The 26887-nt window shown below is 35.7% G+C and overlaps 1 protein-coding gene across 1 annotated transcript in view; it reads right to left on the bottom strand.

The window, feature by feature from the left end:
- ano2b (anoctamin 2b) overlaps positions 1-26887 on the bottom strand; it is a 102485-nt gene that overhangs the window by 28907 nt on the left and 46691 nt on the right. The window contains exons 13-17 of the mRNA XM_056456156.1: positions 8719-8793; positions 8056-8257; positions 4670-4781; positions 4375-4432; positions 2395-2495 (exon numbers count right to left, since the gene is read on the bottom strand). Of these exons, the coding sequence (XP_056312131.1) occupies positions 2395-2495; positions 4375-4432; positions 4670-4781; positions 8056-8257; positions 8719-8793 (548 nt within the window). The remainder of the gene's footprint in view (positions 1-2394; positions 2496-4374; positions 4433-4669; positions 4782-8055; positions 8258-8718; positions 8794-26887) is intronic.

Raw genomic sequence — 26887 nt, forward strand, 5'->3', positions numbered from 1 at the left:
AATCGCAACAGACTGATTAATCTGACCATTCAGAGCCAACATTGGCCGTCTGACCAATAACAACAGTCAGGGCCATCTCACCTGTTGTAATAGTCAGGGTTATGTGAGCAATCGCAACAGACTGATTAATCTGACCAATCAGAGCTGACATTGTCCATCTGACAAATCACAAAGACTGAGTCATTTGAAAAATTATAATAGTACAGATCATCTGACCAATTACAACAGACTGTTCAATCTGACCAATCAGAGCAGACATTGAGCATCTGACCAATTTCAACAGACTAAGTTATCTGATTCACTACAGACAAGGTCATCTGGCAAATTGTAATGGTCTGGGTCATCTGAAAAACACAACAGACCAATTAGAGTTGACATTGGCCATCTAACAAATCACAACAGACATAGTCATCTGAAAAATTGTAATAATTGGGATGATATGACCAATCACAGCAGAGAAGCATTATCTAAGTTATCACCACAGACTGATCAATATGAATAATCAGAACAGACAATTGCCATTTGACCATTCACAACAGAGTGGCCCATCTGACAATCACAACAGACTGACCGGTCTGACCAGTCATAAAAGATCAGTCAATCTGACCAATCAGAGCTATCAATGACCATCTGACAAATCACAACAGGCATAGTCATCTGAAAAAAAAATTGGTATGATATGACCAATCACAGCAGAGTAGGATCATCTGAGCAATCACCACAGACTGGTCAATCTGACCCATCAGACCAGACAATGGACATTTGACCAATCACAACAGACTAGTCCATCTGACAATCACAGTAGACTGACCAGTCTCTGTGTCACAAAAGATCCTTCAGTCTGACCAATCAGAGCTGACATTGTCCATCTGACAAATCACAAAGACTGAGGCATTTGACAAATTGTAATAGTATGAGTCATCGGACCAATCACAGCAGAGTAGAATCATCTGAGCAATCAAACAGACTGGTCAAGCTGACCAATAACAAAGAACCAGTCAATCTGACCAATAACAACAGACCAGTCAATCTGACCAATCAGAGCTGCAATTGACCATCTGACAAATCAAAACACACCATCTGACCAATCACAGCAGAGCAGGGTCATCTGATCTATCAAAACAGATTAGCCAATTTTAGGGAGGTTTAGAGAGTCTGGACACTTCAACCAATAATCTCCACTAGTGTAAGGAAAAAGGTGATCTTGTAGTGTATCTAAAAAGAAAATGTACATGATTCTAAATAGTAAACATAGCATAGGAGATTTATAAAACTAAATTAGAAACCTTCAAAATAGCAAAATAAGGGCATTTTACTGTAAATACACTAGAGAAGCTGTGCTATAGAAAGGTCAGCTGCAATGACAAGTTTCTGGAGCATGCCAAAGATTTGTTGGCGCACTACACCGGCTTTATACAAGCTCACACATGGTTTACAACTAGAGTACGGCCAAACAAGACAAGAGAGGAAAAGAGGAACATTTAGAATAGCTGTCAATCATCTGACTGGAGTTGCTGCTGTAGCTCTTATAAGGACATTTTTTTGGGTTGTGTACAAATGAGAGATATAAGTTGAGCCGCAGGCAGCAAGTGCTTTGAGTGCCACCTTGGCTTGGAAAGTGTGTTTTATGAGTCACTTTTAAATTGACCGAAATCCATGACTCTGAGTCACACGATGAATTATAAATGATAGTGTTCCTGCTTATCAGATAGGTCACGTTCAACAGGATGTGTCATCCTGTAGTGCACACATCAAAGAGATCCACGCGGATATGAAATGGATGCAAAAAAATAACACTGAGAAAAGGTTGTTCTTGCAAGGAGAAATAGATTTAAAAAGGGATTCTGAATGACCACGAGTTAAATGTCCATTGAGTCACCCATGGGAAGTCATGTCCCAGATTCCTGCAATCTTTGGTATGCATGAGAATTAATGCATGCATGCCAATCGCATTAGACACAATGCAGCACATATGACACCTCAGATGATTTGTCTTTGTTTACAAGTACAAACGTTACTCCATTTAATTCCACAACCATTAGTCACACTGATTTGCATATTATCTTGTTTATTAGTGGCGTGATGCACGGCTTGTGCAAACATGTAAACCAAGACAGGAATCCGGCCTATTTAAAAACAGAAGAAAGTTTGTCTGCGTGCAAAGGGAGAGTAAAAGGAATCGATGAAAGGAAAAAACTAGGCATTGGAGCAGACAGTGGGAGCAAAGCCACATCACCCTCTCAGGATTTCCTGTAGTTATAAAGCAACTTCGGGCAGCAGCGTTTACTGTTTATCTGAAGCTACGATCTTTCTAAGGTCTTTAGATAAAAAAAGCTATTGTGTTCAGAGGTAGAGCGTGTTTTATGAGATCCACGGAGACAAGCGGGAACTTACGGAATGCCGATCTCAAAGACGTTATTCTGAATAAGCTGCTTCCCCAACATGATGATGCTGAGCTGGATGCAGAGTTCAATTAGACAGCCACCAGGAGCACACTGGGAAGAAAGAGTTACACGTTTTTAGGGTATTTAATAGGCTTGCAAAATGTGCAACAAACTAACTGTGATGTAAATGTTTGATGATTTGTGACCTTTGCTTTTTTGAAATCAAATCAGAGATGTTTACCTCATCTGAAAAGTGCATAAATAAGCTTGCATTGATGAATGGTTTGTTAGGATGGGACAATATTTGGCAGAGATACAATTATTTGAAAACTGGACTCTGAGGGTTTAATACTAATCTAACAACTCATGCATACGTACCCATGTATACATTTCTGGAGAGCGCGAAATATGTCCCAGGAGGTACGTCATTTTGCTGTTTTTGTTTTCACAAATCAACCAGAGGCTGCCATGTATGCTTTTTCAGATCTCAAATTGCTCTCGCGATTGCCATTCGCACCTGCTCTCCTCACATAAATCAACCAGAGGTCACTGTCGACTGACTGACTGACCGACCGAATGATCACCCCACCCACCCCCTTCCCAAAAACCCAACCGATAGTGTTTTCAAAAGCACAGATTGACCCACCCACACACTTCCCTAAACCCAACCAATAGTGTTTCAAAAGCACTGATTGACCCACCCATCCACTTCCACAAACCCAACCAATAGTGTTTTCAAAAGCACCGATTGACCCACCCACCACCTTCCCTAAATCCAACTGATAGTGTTTTCAAAAGCACCAATTAACCCAACGATCGCCTTCCATAAACCCAACCGATAGTGTTTTCAAAAGCACCGATTGACCCACCCATCACCTTCCCTAAACCCAACCGATAGTGTTTCAAAAGCACCGATTGACCCACCTATCGCTTTTCCAAAACCCAACCGATAATGTTTCAAAAGCAATCCAGAAAAAGAAAATCCCTCGCGGCTGCCTGATTTTTACCACGTCTTCAGGTCTTACCACGTTTTTAACCCGGTTATTTACTTGTTTTTACCTTTGGTTTTTGTTTTAGCTGCTTTCTGGAATCATTCTTCACCGAACTCAAACCCCGTCATCGCAGTCAACTCCTCTGATGTACAAGTCCGCTAACATGCGCGGTGAGCCACTGGGCAAACTTGTAACAGTGGAAAAGCTGTCCACATGGAAGTAAGCGGTCAGCTGGTAGCACAAAATATAACAGAAGCCTTCGGGAGCGTCACCCCACCCAGTAGCATTCAATTTAAAGACTAAATGCAGCCATAAGTACCTCAAGCTACATAATTTGCACTCTCCACAAATGTATACGGGGGTACGTATTGACATTGAGCCTAGATTAAAAAATAAATACTGAGAAAATCATCTTTAAAGTTGTCTAAGTGCTTTGTATTGCATATTACTAATCAAATTACTAATCAAAAACTTAGTTTCTATATATTTACAATAAAATATATGCAAAAAATAAGGGGCGATGATCTTAATACTTAATATTCTAATGATTTTGACAAGTAAAATCATTCATTTTGACCCATGCAGTGTTATTTTGGCTATGGCTAATATAAGAGTATACATGTGCAATATACAGTAAGATTAGTTTTATGCTCCAGGGTCACATTTGGTGAACTGGTTTGTTGACAACTGTTAGTTTATAAGAGCTTCTTATTACAGATTTGGGAATTTTGCATTTCTAAATGCAAGTTATAATCTATTCAATGTTTGAATTTCAAACCCAAACACATTAATATGAATTGAGCCACTGTGAAAGACTGAAAACTCTGGATCATGAGCTGCTTGAGTGTAAAACCACACAGTGCTGCACTTTACTCTGAAACAAACATGCATTTTCCTAATCACTCCAGTCATGTCACAATATCCAGTTCATTTTGATAAATCTCATGCTGAACATGACGTTTTAGTGTTAAATAATAATTTCAAAAAATCATACTCACTTCTTCCATTCGGTAGTCATGGAAGACATATACATAGTCACCAGGGCGGCCCGCAAACCTGTAAAAAACCCCACACACATACACAATTCCCAGTTATGGGATATGTCTTGCCCCAAGACAGTCAGTGCCAAGGGTCACATGCCTGTCTTATTTGAAGCCAGATGTTTGAGCTGCAGTCAGACTTTACGCCAGAGGCTGAATATGTGCATGTTTGTGTGCTTTTCATTATCTCCTACAATTAATTATTATGCTTTTGTAATGTTTCGGGACTGAACTTTGGCAAAAGTCCACCTACCTCCCCTTGAAGAAGGCCACGTAAAAGATCGGTGCGTAGGCATTCATGAACTTCAGGACGAACGCCTTCAGAATCAGACGCTCTTCAAAGTTGGTCTCAGTTTTCGGGATCTCTGCAGACACATGAAGTGATATTATTTTGGATTTCTAGAGATGAGTTCTGCATAGACCGCACGCAGTTTGAAAAATCTGACAAGTATAATTAACATGGGTGGCTAGAAATGTGTCCCGGCATGTTTCTCTTTAGCAACTTCTGTTCAGCTGGTCGTAAGGTTAAAAGTCCTGCTTCCTGGAATTAACATGCATTCGCAGTGATCCATTCACAAGTAGTCAGATGAGAGCATTTCCACCTGGTATATTGACATGAACTAAGTTGTGTCTTGTGAATACTTGTGTTTGGACTTCTCCGTTTTATTGGTCACACTCTATATCACTTCCAGAGGAGCGTTAAATGTGACGCATGAGTATTATTCAATGAACGGACTCATGTTGTGCAGCGTTCGTGTGAATGGGAAAGCTAGAGAATGAACAGGATATGGATCTAACCAGCGTTTGAACTGTACCATAAACTTTGGGAGAGCCCACATTTTTTATAAACAAGGGGTGGTGGGTAGTTTGTATGACTGAGTGTGCCTTATAATGACATATAGATACATTACACTTATAGGACGTCTGTCCTTAAGCAGATAATTTTATTTATTTAAAGTACAGTAATATTTATATAGATTAAAACTAAATATTACTGTGAATAATATGGCAAGTTAGGCTAAAATACTGTATGAACAAACTTGTAACAGTGGAAAAGCCGTTCACATGGAGGTCAGCGGTCAGCTGGTAGCGCAAAATATAACAGAAGCCTTCGGGAGCGTCACCCCACCCAGTAGCATTGATTTTAAAGACTAATTGCAGCCAGAAGTACCTCTGGCTACATAATTTGCACTCTCCACAATTGTATACGGGGGTACATATTAACATTGAGCCTAGGTTAAAATCTAAATACTGAGAAAATCATCTTTAAAGTTGTCTAAGTGCTTTGTATTGCATATTACTAATTAAATTACTACAGAGATAGATACATAACACTTATAGGACGTCTGTCCTTAAGCAGATAATTTTATTTATTTAAAATACAGTAATATTTATATAGATTAAAACTAAATATTACTGTGAATAATATAGCAAGTTAGGCTAAAATACTGTATGAACAAACTTGCAGTGGAAAAGCCGTTCACATGGAGGTAAGCGGTCAGCTGGTAGCGCAAAATATAACAGAAGCCTTCGGGAGCGTCACCCCACCCAGTAGCATTGATTTTAAAGACTAATTGCAGCCAGAAGTACCTCTGGCTACATAATTTGCACTCTCCACAATTGTATACGGGGGTACATATTAACATTGAGCCTAGGTTAAAATCTAAATACTGAGAAAATCATCTTTAAAGTTGTCTAAGTGCTTTGTATTGCATATTACTAATTAAATTACTACAGAGATAGATACATAACACTTATAGGACGTCTGTCCTAAAGCAGATAATTTTATTTATTTAAAGTACAGTAATATTTATATAGATTAAAACTAAATATTGCTGTGAATAATATGGCAAGTTAGGCTAAAATACTGTATGAACAAAATAGCTCAAAGATAGTTTCAGAATGCTTGTTTACTCCTCATTAAACAAGCTCATCTTTTGAGGGGTTTATTTTTACATGCACAAACCTTAGCAAGCCGTAACAACATTTGGGGTCACTTTTGTTTATTATTTATATCTTACCTCTAGGTCACATATTTCGTTCATTTGGCATACATTTTCCTCGAGTCCCCAAGGTTATATCTCCACAAAACCTACAACATCTCACCCCCTTCTGACCTTGCTAAATGTTTACATGAGATTAATATACGGATGACTAATAATTTCTTTAAGTTAAATGCCAGTAAAACGGAAGCCCTTCTGGTTGGCTCAACCTTTTACCCTGTTTGTTGATAACTCCCCACTCAATTTCTCAACCCGCATGAAAAGTCTTGGGGTTATACTGGATGGCATGCTTTCATATTAGTAATATCTCACGTTCTGCCTTTTTCATTTACATAACATTGCAAGACTTCACGCTTCATCTTAACAAATTACTGAAGTGCTTGCTCATGCTTTGGTTACATCACGGATTGCTTACTGCAATTGTCTCCTATCTGGCATTCCTGACATATTACTTCAGACACTACAGTTACTTCAGAATTAGTACCTGCTCGCGTACTTCTGATCACATAACTCCAATTCTCTTTCACCTTCGATAGCTCCCTGTTCACTATCGTATACCACAGTGTTTCCCAACCCTGTTCCTGGAGGCACACCAACAGTACATATTTTGGATGTCTCCATTATCTGACCCATTCATTTCAGGTTTTGGAGTCTCTTCTAATGTTCTGATGAGTTGATTCAGGTGTGTTTGATTAGGAAGAGGTTGAAAATGTGGACTGTTGGTGTGCCTTCAGGTACAGGGTTGGGAAACACTGGTATACCATACAAAATCCTCCTCTTAACATACAAAGCTCTAAGTTAAGATGAAGTCACTGGTTTGAACCTCGACTGGGTTAGTTGGCACTTTCTGTGTGGAGTTTGCATGTTCTCTCCGTGTTGGCATGGGTTTCCTCCGGGTGCTTAGGTTTCCCCCACAGTCCAAAGACATGTGGTATAGGTGAACTGGTGAGCTAAATTGTCCATAGTGTATGAGTGCAAATGAGTGCGTATCGATGTTTCCCAGTGATGGGTTGCAGCTGGAAGGGCATTCACTGCATAAAAACATATGGATAAGTTGGAGGTTCATTCCACTGTGGCGACCCCAGATTAATAAAAGGATTAAGCCGAAAAGAAAATGAATGAATGAATGATGTTTAGAGACAAGATTAAACATTCTGGCATCATCCCTAGAATAATGTTTTATCATTCACTTTCAAGAGAGCATTGCCAGAACGTTCTCTTAGTATTAAAAGTGATGGTGCCAATAACTTCACCATAAGTTTGAGGGCGGAAAAAAACAACAAATTCCAGCAAGTCATGGTCAAATTTAAACAGGCATGAATTAATGAGTTCAGAAGTAGGTTAAAGCATTCGAGTGTATGTGGTCAGACTTTAAGAGTGAAAATCAACGAAGTACAGGAAAACCCATGTCTTATTCACGAGACGATAACCCACGCTTTCTACTTCTCCACAGAGGCTCTCATTTATTAAAACGTCTCTTAAGGAAATCTCGATGATGACTAACTGGCGAGCCCAGCTTTCTGGCTCGATCAAAGATTCATGCAGTGTTGATGGGGTGAAGAAGGGGCATCTGAAGAAGAAAGTTGACCAAAAGTGAGTAATATTGAGGCTGTGTGATATGGGTGGTGCAACTCACCTAGTTCTGTTAGCCAGGCAGCCACCATGCCGTAGATTTCATCTAAAATGAGGATGACCACCAGGTTGATGATGACGGCGGTGGCTGTGACGGTCACCCTCACGTTGGATTTAACATCAGGGTCTGGGCTCATCGCCATAAGGGCGGAGATGGTGATTCGGTAAATGATGACGCTGAAGACTGCAGAGCACGTCACTCCAAACTACAGGCGGATAGGAAGAGAAATTAAAAATACGGCTCAGTTTGCACTCTATAAACGAGGGATTGACTGTATAAAATGCTTTTTATTTTGTTTCTAGTCCAAATATTTAGAATTTTTTAAATCAAGAAGCATTTTATAGACGAGAAAAAATACAACTAAAGAAATAATATGCCAAAATGAAGTGAGTTTTTCCTTAAAATGAGGAAAATAATCTGTTAATGGGGTAGGGTAAGCAAAATAATCTTGTTTTTCCTTTTGATGTATTATTTTGCTTGTTTTAAGGAATATTTTGCTTGTTTTATGGACAAACTCACTTAATTTTTACATATTATTTCTTAAAACAAGACAATATGTTTTGCTTGTCTAGAAAATGCTTCATAATTGAAGAGTTTTAAATATTTGGACTAGAAACCAGACACAAAAAGATCTAAGTAATGCATTTTTTGCAGTGTATTGCTTACCATGAACAGAATGGAGGAGATGTTGATTAGATATCCAGGCAGTCTGTCCCTCCATGTTAGCTTCTCATGTCCAGTCTATGAATGGAAAGACATATTTAAGATATTTAGGGATACTGTGATTATTTTTTTGATTTGTTTATGGTAGAAATATATAAACATTCTTAAATTAAATGCGCAAATAGTTATAACAAGATTGGAAGCAAGATTTATTTTTCTATATGGGTCAAAGACTAAAAGACTGCACAGCCACCAAAATATAAATTAATTATCATTTTAAGCATTTAAATTATGTCAGCATCCTCCAAAATCACTAGGTTTTACCCATTTGTCCTTAAAAAGTTTTTACTAACTAAAAATAATCAACTTTACTCACAGCACAGTGAGAAAATACAAATTAATTTTCATTTTAAACCTTCAAAACCAGTAGATTTTGCCCGTTCGTCCTTAAAATAATGTAAAATTGAATATAATCAACTTTACTCCCAGCACAGCACCCCAAAATACAAATGAATTATCATTTTAAACAATTAAAATGTGTCACCATCTTCCAAAATCACTAGATTTTGCCCATTTGTCCTTAAAAATATACATAAATTGAAAATAATCAGGCTGCACGGTGGCGCAGTGCAAGAAGGTTCGCCTCACAGCAAGAAGGTTGCTGGTTCGAGCCTCGGCTGGGTCAGTTGACGTTTCTGTGTGGAGTTTGCATGTTCTCCCCATGTTGGCATGGGTTTCCTCTGGGCCCCCACAAGTTCCAAAACATGCGCTATAGGTGAATTGGGTTGACTACATTGTCCGTATGTATGTGTGTGAATGAGTGTGGATGTTTCCCAGTGATGAGTTTGCAGCTGGAAGGGCATTCGCTGCGTAAAACATATGCTTGATAAGTTGGCGGTTCATTCCGCTGTGGTGACCCCCAGAATAATAAAGGGACTAAGTCGAAAAGAAAATGAATGAATGAATGAATAAATGAAAATAATCAACTTTACTCACAGCACAGCCCCAAAAAATACAAAAATACCAATTAATCATAATTTTAACATTTTTAAATGTGTCACTATTCTTCAAAATCACTAGGATTTACCCAGTTGTCCCTAAAGTTATTATTATAAGTTATTAAAATGTTATATTAAACTGTTTACATATCAGGAAATGTTTCCAGGCAACTTTAGAGAACATATTACAGTCCTTATACTCACAGCACAGCCACCAAAATACAAATTAATTATCATTTTAGAGATTTACAATTGTGTTATTATCATTTAAAACCATTGGTTTTTTACCCATTTGTCCTTAAAAAGTTTTTAATAATTGAAAATAATCAACTTTGCTCACAGCACAGACCGCAAATTAACAGTTAATTATAATTTTAAACATTTAAAATGTGTCACTGTCCTTCAAAACCACTAGGATTTACACATGTGTCCTTAAAAGGTTTTTAATAACTTAATATAATCAACTTTATTCACTGCACAGCCCCCGAAATACCAATCAATTATAATTTTAAACATTTAAAATGTGTCACTATCCTTCAAAACCTCTAGGAATTACCCATTTGTCCTTAAACTCATTAATTATTAGTTATTAAAATGTTATTTAGTGTATCAGGAAATGTTGCCAGGTAATAATTAAAGGTTTTAATAATAACTTTTTGAATAACTGTCCACTTGTGTTTTCAATATTTTAACAAGAACAGGTCAGAATTAGTGTGTTGCTTCATTGCATAAATATATTTATTACATCAAATGAAGATATTTTGACATTTATTTTCACAAGTGTCATATAAAGCACTCAAGTAGACATTTTACATGTGTTTAATATGGTTTCTATGCACATTAAATTTAATGTTATACATATCTGACCCATATACAGTATTTTATGTCTATATTTTATGTCAGGAATGTTTATATATTTTATTGAAACACTAGAAAATGGAGTTTTAAGAAAAGCAGTGTTTGCATGCATGCATTCTGTCTTCTTGAGAGCAATGCCTCCTTTATTTTTACCTCAGTTGCTTGTGTAGTGACCTATTAGGGAAATGATTTAGGGAAACATTGTACAAACATGAGAACATTGAAGCCATTAACACCCGGCCTTCCTCTACAGTAAGTTCTGTACGTTCCGTACATTCAGTGACACATATTTCCAAAACATCCGGCCAACACCAGGAAAATATTCCAGAGAGCAAAACAACCTAAAATGCTTCTTGTGCATTTATATCAAACCTCATCAAGCCAAAAATAACCACGACAGTCTTCGCAAAACTTAAGACTGAGGGTGGTCCATTTCCATTAGGGTTGGTCTTCTTTCATTGTCAAGCTTTGGACGGTGGATCAAAACATATGTTCCTCGGAGGAGTACATATTACATGACAAGCATGAGAAAAAATGGATTCACATTGAGTTCTGTGGAAATCGGAGGGAAATGAATTAGCAGGCCACAGGAATGTTAAGAGGCAGCTTCTATAGCTTTCAAGTCATAAATAACATCACTGCAAAAATCTCATTACAATCGTGTTTGACAAGCAAGCTTTCCGAAGAAGCAAGTGCACAAACAGTTCTTACTGTTTACTATCTGTAGCTGTGCTAAAAGGAAACATAACTGAACTGATGTATAACGTTCATCTGCTCATTAACCTGAGGTTACAGAACTGTCAGGTTCCAAAAGTAAAATCTACAACTATAAATCTTTATAGAAAAACCTCATGTGAGCTCTGAGCTTGCACTCAAAGAAATATTGTTGCGTTTGTCCGGACTACTTATTTAAAATAAGCTGAAATGACACTATTATTGAGATATTTAGGGGACAGCTTAATTGTTTGATTTTCAATCTGCTTAAATTTGTTAGGATAACCTAATTCATTTGAGTTGGGACAACATGAATTATTTGTGTGGAACCCTGCACATTTTTTACATTGTTGAATAGTAATTTACATTATGATTTTGTACAGAAAGTTCCACAATCAGTTGTAGAATGACAAGTGCGTCCGTGACTTCTTCCTCCACCCACTTCCATGAAGCTCTTTCTTTAGATCAGGGGTGCCCACACTTTTTCTTATGAAGGGCCAAAAAACTAAACTTGATTGATGCTAGTGGGCTGAAGGTAAAAATAGTTGCCATAAGTAATTTTTCCTAGTTTATTTGATAATGTTTACATTGTACAATGTTTTTTTACATTTAATAATGAACTTATTACAATAGAATCAAAACAATCCAATTTATAACAGAATTACACTATTGCTTTGATTTGCTTGCTCATGTCTTCTGCATATCCGTCGAGTATTTACATTTTTAAAAATGTGATCACTTTACAATATTTAATTTAAACATTTAATTTCTGTTTGCTTTTTTTACAGCTCAGCAATAAAACAAACAAAAAAGGTTACGTCAAATTAGAAATGACGATCTCTGTGTTAATGGCGTTCATCCCAACCCTCTTCGTCATACTCACTTCATCATACTCGCCACTGGTGGGCGAAAGCAAAGGTTACAATGGGCCAACTTTGGCCCGCGGGCCCTACTTTGGGCATCACTGCTTTAGATTAACCATCAACTTTATAATATAAATAATTTAATATTTCTTTTTTGTATCCATATAGACAAATTAGTGGGAAAGAAATTGTACAACTTGTCAATGTCATTATATTTTATAACACTATTCAACACAACCAAAGGTTGACCAATGTGCTGCACACAACAAATCACAAAAAGAAAGATATAGAAATACAGCTAAAACTAATTATTCTCACTGATTAAATGCTAAATCCATGAGGTGTTTTCAACCTAGATTGATTAACTTGTGTGGTTTTTAATAGTGTGCCCAAATACAGTTGAAGTCAGAATTATTAGCCCCCTTTTAATTTTTTCCCCTTTTAAAATATTTCCCAAATGATGTTTAACAGAGTAAGGAAATTTTCACAGTATGTCTGATAATATTTTTTCCTCTGGAGAAAGTCTTATTTGTTTTATTTCGGCTAGAATAAAAGCAGCTTTTAATTTTTTTGAACACCATTTTAAGGTCAATATTATTAGCCCCTTTAAGCTGTATTTTTTTCGATAGTCTACAGAACAAACCATCGTTATACAATAACTTGCCTAATTACCCTAACCTGCCTAGTTAACCTAATTACCCTAGTTAAGCCTTTAAATGTCACTTTAAGCTGAATACTAGTATCTTGAAAAATATCTAGTCAAATATTATTTACTGTCATCATGGCAAAGATAAAATAAATCAGTTATTAGAAATGAGTTATTAAAACTATTATGTTTAGAAACGTGTTGAAAAAAATCTGCTCTGAAATTGGGGAAAAAATAAGCAGGTGGACTAATAATTCAGGAGAACTAATAATTTTGACTTCAACTGTGTGTGTGCGTGCGTGCGTGCGTGCGTGCGTGCGTGCGTGCGTGCGTGTGTGCGTATGTGAGTGTGTATTTATTTATTTATTTATTTATTATTTATTATTATTATTTTTTTTATGTTTTTATGGAAATAATTGTCTGAAAAGTTTTATCTGGCCACCCAATTTTAAATTGTCAATGTTTAATTGTAATTTTTTTCTGAATTGTTTGTAAAAAGCATGAAAAAAAGGATGAAAGAAATTATGTAACATTTTAATAACATTTAAAATGTCATGATGATCTATTTTATTATGATAAAATTGAATGCTGCATTAGTTATTTATTTTTTGTTTCATAACAGGGATTTTTGTATGTAGAAAAGCTATTCATTCTCCAAGAAGCGTTATTAATATATTTCCCTAATGAATAAACATTCTTCCCCAGTTTCAGTGTAATGCATTCTGGCATAGCCTTATCTGTGCTGATATACTGAATCCTGCATGATCATAATTTGGCCAAAATGCAATTTTGCTGTCGTCTGCACGGCTTTGCATTATGAGCATGCCTGTGTTGCTGTCTAGTTAGGCAGCTCATTAGGGTTTGGAACAGAGCCCATCTCATATTTGTGGATGAATGAAGATTTAGAGGGTTTTGCAAGGCCTCGATGGCAAATGCTGACACAACACACTGTAAACATATCCACCTTCTGCAAGTAGGCTCATTATGAGGAAACAGCTCCACCTAGCACAGTGCATGACTAAACCCTGGCACCCAGAGACATGTGGAGTGTAACCAGGCCCAGCCTTCGACATGCCACAGCTTTAGAATAATAAATGTGGGTCATGCAATTGTGCCGCTCATAGGTTCAGCTCACAAACTCTTATAATGAGAGGAGCTGCAGCGCTCATGCATTTAAGATGCTTCACTGAACAAAAAGACCTGGGGTCCGTTCTTCGTAGCTCGCTTAAATGATCTAAGATGATTTGGCAGATCCTGGATCTTTTAATCTTGATAACTGATCTCTGGCTAATTTGGTTCTTCAAACAAGTTCGTGAATCAGATTAAAATGTCTGGACGAACTGATCTGAGATCACTGCGTGTGTTGTGAACAGATCTATCGATCCTCGAAATCATGATCAGCAATGCAATGATTGGCTGACACCACAGCAGCGTAATGACATCATCTAATTAATATTCAATTATCCATGTGAGCTAAATTACATAAAATTCGTAGTAAACTGTTTGTTAAATATGATATGCAATAACTTTACACCTTTGTTGTGAGCTGCATGCTTTACCCTTTCATGTGTCACAAGTATTTAGCAATTTATTTAGTTTTACAGTTAGAGCGGATTTTCTTTATTATAGTAGCCATAGTAGTATTATTGTAGTCGGTTTCTTAATCAGTGTAAAGAATAACTGGATGTTTACAAAAGCATTTTGATATTGGTAAAGGCGTCTGCAACTTTTGTGAATCATCAGTTCTCCGTCATATTAACTGCCAAGACATATTTATGACTGCATAAATGTGTTATTCCTTTAAAAAAAAAAGTCACATATTATCCCTATATATATATACCCTAACCCTAACCCTAACCCTATATATATATATATATATATATATAGTTAAAAATTATATTTACTATTTTCCCAAGTGTAAATAACTACTGTAAGAAAATATCAGCATTTGGTACGTACTTTCAGTATTATCTTAGCTGACCCAATCTAATCCTGTTTATATGAAATGAGCCTGCTCCCTAGCAGGTTTGAGCTACCAGAACTGTTGCTATGACAACAACTCTCGGATCAGTTTTGAAGAACGAAATTATCCTGGATGGTGTCAAATCGTCAGTAACCAAATCCAGCTAGATGAGTAATCCACGTACGAAGAACGGACCCCTGATCTTTTCCTAATAAAATATCCAAAACACAAGTGATTATAGAAAAGATTATTTAATTGAATCTATTAAGAACTTTTTTTAAGGACAAAAAGGTAAAACCTGGTGGCTTTGGAGTACAGTAACACATTTTAAATGATAATTAATGTGTATTTTTGGGGATGCGCTTAGAGTAAAGTTGATTATTTTTAATTTTTTATCAACTTTAAGGACAAATGGGTACAACCTAGTGGTTTTAAAGGACAGTAACACATTTTAAATGTTTAAAATGATAATTAACTTGTTTTTTTGAGGCTGTGATGTGAGTAAATTTGATAATTTTCAATTATTAAAAACTTTTTATTGACAAATGGGTAAAATCCCATGTTTTTGAAGGATAGTGACACATTTTAAATGTTTAAAATGATAAATAATTGGTATTTTCAGGGCTGTGCTGAGAATGAAGTAGATTTTTTAAAGCTTTTTAAGGACAAATAGGTAAAACCTAGTGATTTTGAAGGATAGTGACACAATTTAAATGTTTAAAATGATAATTGATTGGATTTAAAACATTTTTTAATTGGATAAAAGGGATTTACTAATTTTTTAAGGTAAGCGGTTGCAAACAATTTATAAGGGCTGAATTTAAACCAACAAATTAAGTTGAACATGTTTGTTTCTTTAAATTCAGCCCATATAAATAGTTTTCAACCACACCTCAAAAATGTAGTAAATCCAACTGATAATTTTACATCGTATTTGATGACTGTGCTTCTCTCTTATTCAGAGAGTCACACTGTGCTACAGGACTTCATGTGAAGTTCATAGGAAGTGTCATTTGTGTATTTGGCACAAGAATAAAGCAAAGCGTCAAATGCCACAAATATGCTGCCAGGTGCCATATGCATGTAATAAATACGCTGGAAATACTGCTGTAGGATTGACTCAGAAGTTACTATTAATGGATTTCACAACTACAAAAAATTAAATGTAAATTTTAAAATAGAAAACCTGAAAATACTCAGCTTTTACTGTATTTTATATAACATGATTTCCTCTTTTTGCATTTTCCAGATAAACAGAAATATTAGCCCTCCTGAATTATTATATTTTATTCCCCAATTTCTGTTTAACGAAGAGAAGATTTTTAGGTAACACTTTATAATAACTACACACTATGAATCATTTACTAAGCATTAGCATCTAGGCATTTCATTATTTGTTGAGCATTAACTCTACATTAATAAACGTTAGTAAGCCGTTTATAACTGCAGCTACAAATGCTGTATTCTTGACTTATAAGCACCTATATAATGTGCTTAATAATTGTATTTTCATACTTAGTTAATTATTTATTTTTCATTACTAAATTAAGTATTGCATTATTTACAAACCAGTTGTATTTAAGAGTAGTTGAGGGTTTTTAGGATCATTCAGAATGAGTTAGTAAATGATTAATAAACTATTGAAATCAACATTTACATATCTTATTATTCAGGCATAAACTAATAGTTAACTAATATGTTAATAAATGCTTTATTAACTCAACTTCATGCAATTTTGTGACCTAATCTAAAGTGAGGACTATTCATGCTTTATAAATCCCTTATAAATGACAATTAAAGGCTCAGAATCAAATGAACAATAATCTTTGCAATCTTTTCTAAAAAATAAAATTACTGTAAAGTTTAAACATTGCCAAATAACAGGAGTGTCAAAATACGACATAAAACTGGATAAAACAACAACAACAATATAATAATTAAACAATATAATAAGATGCAATGTTTAAACTCTACAGTAATTTTATTTTAGATAAGGTTGCAAAGATGTATTTTTCATTTGAAGTACAGTTTCATTTGTGTATCTTTAAATGAAAAGGAATGAATAATGTCAATTTTCCTGTTTAGAATTTAACTGAGCCTTTAATTGTCATTTATAAGGGATTTATAAAGCATGAATAGTCCTCACTTTAGATTAGGTCACAAAACTAGATGAAGTTGAGTTAATAAAGCATTTATTAACATACATAGTAACCCTTAATATATGCCTGAATAATAAGACATGTAAATGTTGATTTCAATAGTTTATTAATCATTTACTAACTCATTCTGAATGATCCTAAAAACCCTCAACTACTCTTAAATACAACTGGTTTGTAAATAATGCAATACTTAATTTAGTAATGAAAAATAAATAATTAACTAAGTATGAAAATACAATTATTAAGCACAGTATATAGGTGCTTATAAGTCAAGAATACAGCATTTGTAGCTGCAGTTATAAACTGCTTACTAACGTTTATTAATGTAGAGTTAATGCTTAACAAATAATGAAATGCCTAGATGCTAATGCTTAGTAAATGATTCATAGTGTGTAGTTATTATAAAGTGTTACCGATTTTTATTAACGCATTATTAAACATAATAGTTTTAATAACTCATCTCTAATAACTGATTTATTTTATCTTTGCCATGATGACATCACATAATATTTGACTAGATGTTTTTCAAGATACTAGTATTCAGCTTAAAGTGACATTTAAAGGCTTAACTAGGTTAATTAGGTTAAAGTTAGGGTAATTCATGTTGGTGTGTTCTGTAGACAATCAAAGAAAAATACTGCTTAAGGGGCTAATAATACTGACCTTAAGATGGATTTTAAAAACTGATTTCATTCTAGCTGAAATAAAGCAAATAAGGCTTTCTCCAGAAGATGAAAATATTTTAGGGGAATACTGTGAAAAATTCCCGAATCTGTTAAACATCATTTGGGAAATATAAAAAAAAAAGTCACAGGAGGACGAATAATTGTGACTTTAACTGTATATTTCATAGTGCAAATCTGTGCTGTACATGTATACATGGGTAAAGCATGTTTAGGCAGAGCAGTACAGGAGGATTTGCAGTATTTAATAAATGTGGGCCATTTGAATTCTGCTGAAATCTGTGAATCTTTCCACGTATTTCCACAGCCGCAGATTCCGTGCAAGCTTACCGATAGCAAAAAAACAAAAGAATGCAGAGGAATGGAATTAATTATTAATGCAATCAGACACATTATGAAAACTGTAAAAGAGAGATGAAGACGACAGGTGGCACGCTTTTTAAATAATTAACACTTTGTATTTTTACATTGCAGATTTGACGCACTGAGAAGTGATACCGAAAGGAGACATGAAAAAAAAAATCAACAATTCCAGTTATGTAAGTTTTTGTTTTTGTCATCGTTCCTGTGAAATAAACTCAAAGGCAGTGAGACTTTAAGGAGGTCAGCGCACTAAGAAAAACGTAACATAAAAGGTAACTTATGCTGAAATTCCTTAATATAATGATAAATTGACCAAATTAGATTATATTAACATTAAAATATACATTTATTTGTGTTCAAGATTGAATTTTTTGTCAATTCTGTGTATATATTATAAGATTATAGACTAATAGCATTTACATGACTCTGTTTTTAATTAAAAACTGAAATGTTTAATAGATTTTGGCTAATTAATTACGTTGTAAAAAATGTAATGACAGTAAGTCAAGATAACAAATATTTTTATGTTGCTTTACTTTATTATATTAAATTAAAATTATATTATTAAGTTAATCTATAGAAAGTTTAACTTAATATATTTAGTAAATTTGATTGACTAGAAAAGTTGATTTAATTCAACTAAAAAAATGAAGGAAGCAAGAATTTTTGTTTTACTACCTAAGGAGGTCAGCGCACTAAGAAAAACGTGTGAGGGGAGATTCGTGTTTAGTCATGTGCTTGCGTGATGTTGTCTGAGGTCAGCAGTTATAGAGCGGATATAGATTAATTCAACTGCAACCGCCCAGATGTGGGTTTCCACAGATGCCCCTGTGTACGACAGCTGTTGCATGGAGAAGATCGCTTCCTTAAGCTTAAATCAAGATGCTTCTTTTTTTAACTTCTGGTTTCTTGCAGAAATGAAGTCAGAAGATAATATGGTGAAGAAATATACTGTCATTGTGATCATTTAAGTAGATGATTTCACGATTGGAACAAACTTACTAGCAATACAAATTGCAATGATTTTAAAATATTGTAAGAGATCAGATTTAGATTAATAAATTGACTGTAATGTTCTAGTACATTCTTATGGCTCTTAAATGGCATTAGTGATACCAAAGATCTTTGAGGAACCAAAAATGGTTCTTCTATGCCCTCACTGGGAACTCTGTTGTTTATAACTGTTGTTAGACTTTTGTTTACGACTTTTTGCACAACTGAATTATTCCAGGTATGTTAAAGCAGGGTGTCCTTGGGGTCTTAAAAGGTATTAATAGTTGATAAATTAATTATGAGAAAATTAAGGCCCTTAAAAGGTATTAAAAAGTCTTAATCACATTTTTACGAGGTCTTACATTTAGTTTAAGTGTTGTCCAAAGTGTTTGACACCACAAAAAAAAAAAACATAAATATATTTATTTTCCTCCTAATATTAACAACGGCATGCTCGATCCACGTGATGGGTTCAGGCCGAGGCGCGTCCGTCTGAGTGATGTCACGTAATTTGCAACAAACACGGGAGGTGATAGGACGCTCTCCTTATGTAGCGAAACCATGAAGCGAAATAGACAACAAAATGGGGAAATGGGAGTTTGCGTACTCCTGGTTGGAGAAAGACGAGTTTAAACAGTGAAGCCTGTTGCTGAAAACGACCGTGTAGTTTATTCTTTTAAGCTTTGTTTCTTTCGAGCTTATCTGAGTTCTGTTGCATGGTTGTGCTCCATTGATTTATTTAACTGTTTATTAAGTTACAGGTTTGATACTGATTAGAGCTTGAAGTGGCGAGGAGGTCTTAAAATATTTTGAGAAGGTCTTTAAAAAGTTTCAGAAAGGTGTTGAAATTACCTTTAGAATTCCTGCATATACCCTATAAAGGTTCCTAATGAAGCTATATCAATACCAGTGTTGGGCACGCTTCTTTAAAAGAGAAATTAGTTATAGTTACTAATTAATTCTCACAAATAGTAACTGAGTTACATAATTATAAAAGTAACTAATTGCCAGAGAAAGTAGCTATTGTTTTACTTTATAAAATTCTAATGTCAAATGACATTAGAAATGTAAAATAAATATAAAAGATTGTAAACAAATGTTGTGGGACAATGTGAGAGAAAACGGCAGCATGTCCTCAACTATATATCTAGATATTATTCTGTTTAATTTTGTCTGAGTAATAAGTGTTTGTGGTGGAGAAAAATTAAGTTATATTTGCTTTGACGTCATGGCTTGCCTCCTCCTTTTTTCGCCACTAATTTTGTGGTGGCATGTGACAACGTAAGGTGCTTCATTAGATTAGAATATTTGTCCCTGACACAGAAAGACTCTTTTTTTTTTTTCCTGGGCATAAGCTACACAATACATAAACATTCTTGCCTTTTCACCTCAATGAGGGAAAAGTAGTGCCTATATTTCCAGTTTGCAAATGCTTCCTTTGAGCTTGTTGGATTTGCCATCATTCTGACTCCTGGTCATTGGCACACACCACTGACTGTGCTTGTGTGAACACCCGCACTACTCTGCCTCTGATGGGTAAATGATGGAAGTGTACTCTTAGCCAATCATCACATTCTCAGTTACATCATGTTCACAGACACACCAGTCATCATAACTGGATGGTTATGTGGCCCGCCCCAGAGCCGAACACACACACACACTTCAGAGAAAGAGAGGTCCTATGGCTGAGAGAGACTCATGAAAATTGTCAGTGGTGGAAAGAGTACTGAAAAATCATACTCAAGTAAAAGTACCATTACTTGCCCAAAAATGTAGTGCAAGTAGAGTAAAAGTGTCTGCTGTAAATGTTACTCAAAGTATGAGTAAAAAGTAGACATTTTGAAAGTACTCAAAAGTAGTGAGTAGTGAGTATTACGGTGTAAAAAGCTGATGCGTTTACATGTAATTTGTGGATGTGTGTAAATGTAACATTCTGTAGTACATTTAGTTATTGCCCAGCAGGCACACAACGTCATAAGACGTTAATATTAGGTTATATTTAGGTTGTGATGTTAGGTGATCAAAATTCTACATCTAGCCAGTATCTAAGGACAATTATATTTAGATAAATATGTTTAGATAAATCAAATTACGTTGATATTTGGTCGATTTTAGGTTGTTAGAAAGTGACAATCCAACGTCAAGCCAACATCTTAAACCAACATCATATAGTTGTCAAATACTGACACTTATTTATCAGGTATGGCAGCCAAAATCCAACATCTGATAGATGTCATAGTGGTAACGTCCACACAACAATAAGCTGTAACATCATTAGACGTTGATATTTGGTTGGTTTTAGTTGGACGTTGGACACTAACGTCGACCTAACGCTAAGTTGTGACGTCAACCTGATTTTAATTTCCAAACAAAATGCAACGTCCCCACAATGTTGGGGTACAACGTCAATCTAACATCATGTTGACGTTTTGTGCTTGCTGAGTTTTTAAGACCATTTCGGTCATCATAGAGTAAACAACCGCCATCTCCTTATCAGTGATCTAAACATAAAGTGCATCTAAATATCTCTGGGTCAATGCGTGTAAAGATTTTGAACATCTTCTCGGACACTTTTAATGCTTCCAAACAGTTTGCTGCAATGATAAGTCGTCGATGTCTTGAGGTTGATCATTATGATGCGATTTACCTTCTATGTGCGATTTGATTGGACAGCGAATCACAGGACTGATTGATCTCCATAGACAAGAAAAAATAAAGTAGTGACTGCAGGTTTAAGAAAAGTAGTGGAGTAAAAGTACTGATACTGCACTAAAAATTTACTCAAGTGAAAGTAAAAGTACATTTTTAAAACTACTTACTAAATTACAATTTCTGAGAAAAACTACTCAATTACAGTCATTTAAGTATTTTTAATTAGTGACTTTACACCACTGAAAATCGCTTCAGTGTTCTCAATTATAGTAACACAGATTTTATTGTCAGTAACGGTAACTCTGATTACTGAAAAAAGTACAGCCGATTTGATTTGATTTGATAACTCTGATTACTGAAAAAAGTACCGCCGATTTGATTTGATTTGATAACTCTGATTACTGAAAAAAGTATTGCCGTTAGTAACACTGTTTATTTATAACACTGTTATTCCCGTTATTGGTCAATACCAATGAAGAATTATTATTTTTAGAAGTATGAAAAATGCACAGATCTTAAAAGAACCATTTAAATAAAAATAAAAACTTTCTTTATTGCTCTGTAAGTTTAGTTCTAGAAGTTCTCTATTCTTTGTGCAATGCCAAGGTTCAAGAGATGTTAAATGTTCCTCCATCAATGCCAACGAAAGTATTTTAAGAGCATAAAACAACCATTTTTGGTTCTCTAGATAACCTTTCAGTGTACATTTCTTTAAATTCCTATTTATAATCACACTTAAAATAAAAACAGTCTGCAGAAACGCTTTGATTGACATTCTCCCTTTGTACGTGTCATCAGAGTGGGAAAGCCCCGCCCATCTCTCACTCATAAACAGCCCTGAGTGGGAAGCAGCTGTCCATCATTAGTTTTTGCTCCATACCTGTTGAATATAATGCCAGTGACTAAGAGGCAGGGGCGTAGCAACTGGAGGGGACGGGGGGATCCGTCCCCCTCACTTATAGAGACAGACCATTTAGAAACAGGTGATTAATAATTATATGAACGTATGATCTCATACAGCCGTCCTCCCCACTTTTAAAATGTCCACTATGCCCCTGCTAAGAGGCATTATAAACGTGGAGTTTTAGGATGCACAAATCACTGGAGTCTTCAAAGACTGTTATTTTTTAGAAATAACATTAGTCCTGTTTTAAATCTGCCACTATGCTGACACACAGGCATCTGTAGCTCCGCCTTCTTTTGAAAAGAGCACAATCTCATTTGAATTTAAAGCGACAGTCACAAAACGGCACTATTAGGATCAAAGTCTCTAGAAGGGGCAGTTTTAGAGAGTTATAAAGCATTATCTGTGTCATATTTTGAGCTGAAACTTGACACACACACTCTAGGCATATCATAGTCTTATTTTACATCTTGTAAAAAGGGGCATAATTGGTCCCCTTTAAAGAACTGTTCACTGAAAAGCTCTTGAAGGAACCCAGAACAGTTCCTCTACTTCATCACGGAGCAAAATCTTCACTGATGAGACTTCATGTCAATCTAACATCACCCACGCTGACATGGAAATGTCAATGGGCTCAGGTTTTGTTAGTGCCTGGTCAGCAAACACTCTCTCACTAGCACATTCGGACAGCCCACCAGCGTCCCGGCAGGCCCACGCTAATCCCTTTGGGAAATTAGTGACGGGATCACCAGTGCGGGGATTTCCTCCATGGCCATATGTCGCTCTGCAGAGATGCCGTGTTAACATTGACGTCACCATCCAGACCCGTTCTCTCAATCCTCCACCATCCACAATACTGTAAACCCGAGACGATTGCAAACAAAACCGGAAGCACGCCAACACCCACGCTAGCAAACCGATAACACGTAAGCTGCCACACAAAGCATTAGTGAAGCCATCTCATCTAGGCTGAATGGTGAACATGTCAGACTGCACTGTAAAAAAACATCCAAATTTTTGTGTTTTCCATTTATTTATGGTTGTGAACTGCATTATGGGATGTTGATTTCAGCTCTGTTGACTTTTGATGTTGAAAATTCAACTCTACAGTTTAACAAAGTGACTTTTATTAACATTTTAGTAGTTTGAATAATATAATGTATAAGAGATAATGTATGGTTGATGCATAGCTTTTGTTCAAATCTTCCAGAAACACTTGATCACTTGTTTGTTTCATGTGAATTTACCTCTAAATTCTGATTTGACATCTATACTTGGCTTTTATTAAAGGGCACCTATGGTGAAAAATCTACTTTTCAAGCAGTTTGGAAAGACGTGTGTATATATAGTGTATAGAGTGTCATATTGGGGTGATATAAACACACCCAGTCCTTTTTTTTTCAATTTAGCAACATAAAAACAGTGGACCAATTGGAGCGGTTTTCAGATCGACCGCAACTTTACGTAGGAGTGCGGTCCCCTCGCCCACCAATATTTATTGCCATCACCATATCCTCAGTTTGTTGTTTTACGTCCGCCATTTTCAGTTTGAGTCGATGCGATATCACTAAAGGAACACCCTAGCTCTATTTTTAGATGCAAGGCTCATTGGGCTCAACACAAGATCAATATTCTCCACATTATCACTCTAATCGGAATTATTGTTTGTAACTTAGTTTGTTTGTAGGTAGATTTGCAAACATGTGTACCTTTCATTGCGTCTACCTTAAACTTCAGTCGTTTGCATTTCTCGCGGTCACAGAAACTTCCTGTGATTTTAGGTGCAGCTGGAAAAGCTAGCGCGTTGCCTCACGTGAGTGTCTCTCCATTGGAAATAAAATAACGAACTTGCCTGCAGGTCGCACACCAGAAGCGCCTCTCGGCAACGCGCAGCATCGCGCCATGCATTTTAGAAATCTAAACATAGGTTTCTGTCATGGTACACACACACTAGTGCTTTGAGTCAGCGGCTACCCATTATAATAAAAAATCTGAGCTGTGTTTAGAACTGAACCTAAACTGGCACACTCAAAAGACCCATAATATTAATATTAAATCTTAAAAAAGGGGTAAACTACTTGCCCTTTAAAGATGATTTCAGTCCCTTGTACAGTTCTAAAGCAGTGGTTCCCAAAGTGTGGGTCAGGGACAATGACAATGACAATGACAAGGACAGGGGGTCGCTTGGTGATTTCCAAAAGTCAAATAAATTTTATTAAACTATTAGTATTGCCATATTTTCAAGAGATCACACTTAGCTAATGATTGATTATATCTCACCATTTGCAGGGCGAGAGGGGAGTTTGAGCTCAGGTAGGTCCCCCTTTATTTAGAGCTGATGACAGATTATAAATGTCTATATAGAGATAAACTGCTAGTTAAGAGCTCGACTATAGTGCTTATTTAGATTTATCAATTCATTCATGACATGTTTTTGGACTGTGGGAGAAGACTGGAGAACTCGAGGGAAACCCACGCAAGCACTGGGAAAACATGTAAACTCCACACAGAAACAACAACTGACCAGTTAAGGATTTGAACCAGTAATGTTCTTGCTGTGAGGAAACAGTGCTAACCATTGGGCCACCGAGCCGCCCTATAAAGGAAAAGGTGGAGTAGAGGTGGAAGGGGGGATTCTTCAAGGCGAAGTTAACTAAAGTAAGAAACTCAGGTTATTTATGATGAGTTACAAATCATCTAACTGGTGAATCGTTTTGGCTAATGCAGGACCGGCCGTGATCAATCATAAGCATGTGATCCTGTCGAAATTAGTTTATAAATAAACTTCACTCATCCATAACCCACGAAAGATAAAAATAGCAGTTAATAGTTACAGAAACGCTAACATGCAAATGAAAAGCCACCCTTTCAGTTATTTTTTCTTTAGTAGGATTGTGTGTTTACGCTAGATTACCACGCAGCAATAGCGTCAGCTGCAGCAGATTGATTTAATAGCACCAGATTAAACTTTTTGACACCTTAATGGGAATCAAATACATCAAAAATAAATACAGGCCACAACTAAACATCGAGGATGGTTTCTTAAAATTAAACCAAGAATAGACCTATGCTGACTTGTGCCCATCAGTCTCTTTAGGTGAGGTTAATATTAAAATAAACATGTATATATCACTATAAAAGTACTATTGTGTAAAATGACTATTGTGTTGTCAATATGCTCATATTTATATAGGAATATTATTGTGTGTGCAACGTTTGTATATGTATAACCACCTCCGAGGAATGTGGGGGTTGCGAGTCACGGGCAGAAAAGATCTAGAAGATATTTTCTTTTACAAATGCGATTTACATTTTTGTTTCTCTGATGTTGTGAACTTTTCTTTTATTCATGGGTAAATATCATATTCATTCTTGTAAATGGAAAAAACGCAGACCCGCTTTTAAGTATGCCAAAGCTGAGTGGCCTTCTCTGAATGTAAAAAGGTACACCCACTGAAAGACTCAGGTCTATAAGGCTCTTCAGGGTCTGTTGCCTTTATACCTATGTTTCGTTTATTATAGGTCAAAAAAGCCAGTATGCCCTACTTTCAAGTGAATCTCATCATTTGACTGTTCCTCGGCTTCAAACTGAAATGAAGAGGCAAGCCCCCCTTCATCCTGAAATACTCTTTAGTCTGAACTAAGAATGTCTGAGCTCAACCCAATCAACCCTATCTTTATAATAAACATATAAGTGTTTTCATTCTGAGCTAGGGAAAGTGGCTGAAAGCTTTAAATACTTCAGAAAACAAAAAAATAAATAAATAAATAATTGAAGCTCTTTCTCCTTCAATTTCAAAATATTTACTGCTATTATAATATTTTTTTCCTTTGGTGTATATCTTTTGTACTGCAACTTGATCCTTGTTGCTGTTGTTATTATTTTTTAAGAGAGCATTTTTTATTTATTTTATTTTGTTGAATGGTAAATGTCTTTTGGTCTACAAATTTGTAATAATAAATGAATGAATGAATGAATGAATGAATGAATGAATGAATGAATGAATGAATGAATGAATGAATGAACGAATGAATGAATGAACAAATAAATAAACCAACTCCAACCAAACCAAACCAAAACAACCAACCAACCAAATAAATAAATATTAAAATAACAGAATATGCACTAGCAGCTTATTACAAGGTTTTTGTAGTGTAATACAGTGTTTCCCAACCCTGTTCCTGAAGGCACACGAACAGTAAGCATTTTCAAAGTCTCCCTAATCAAACACACCTGAATCCCCTCATTAGGACATAAGAAGAGACTCCAAAACCTGAAGTTAATTAGTCAGGTAAGGGAGACATCCAAAATATGTACTGTTGGTGTGCCTCCAGGAAAAGGGTTGGGAAACACTGGTGTACTATACAACACCAAG

The sequence above is a fragment of the Danio aesculapii genome, chromosome 4 (genome assembly GCF_903798145.1).
Source record: "Danio aesculapii chromosome 4, fDanAes4.1, whole genome shotgun sequence".
NCBI lineage: Eukaryota > Metazoa > Chordata > Actinopteri > Cypriniformes > Danionidae > Danio > Danio aesculapii.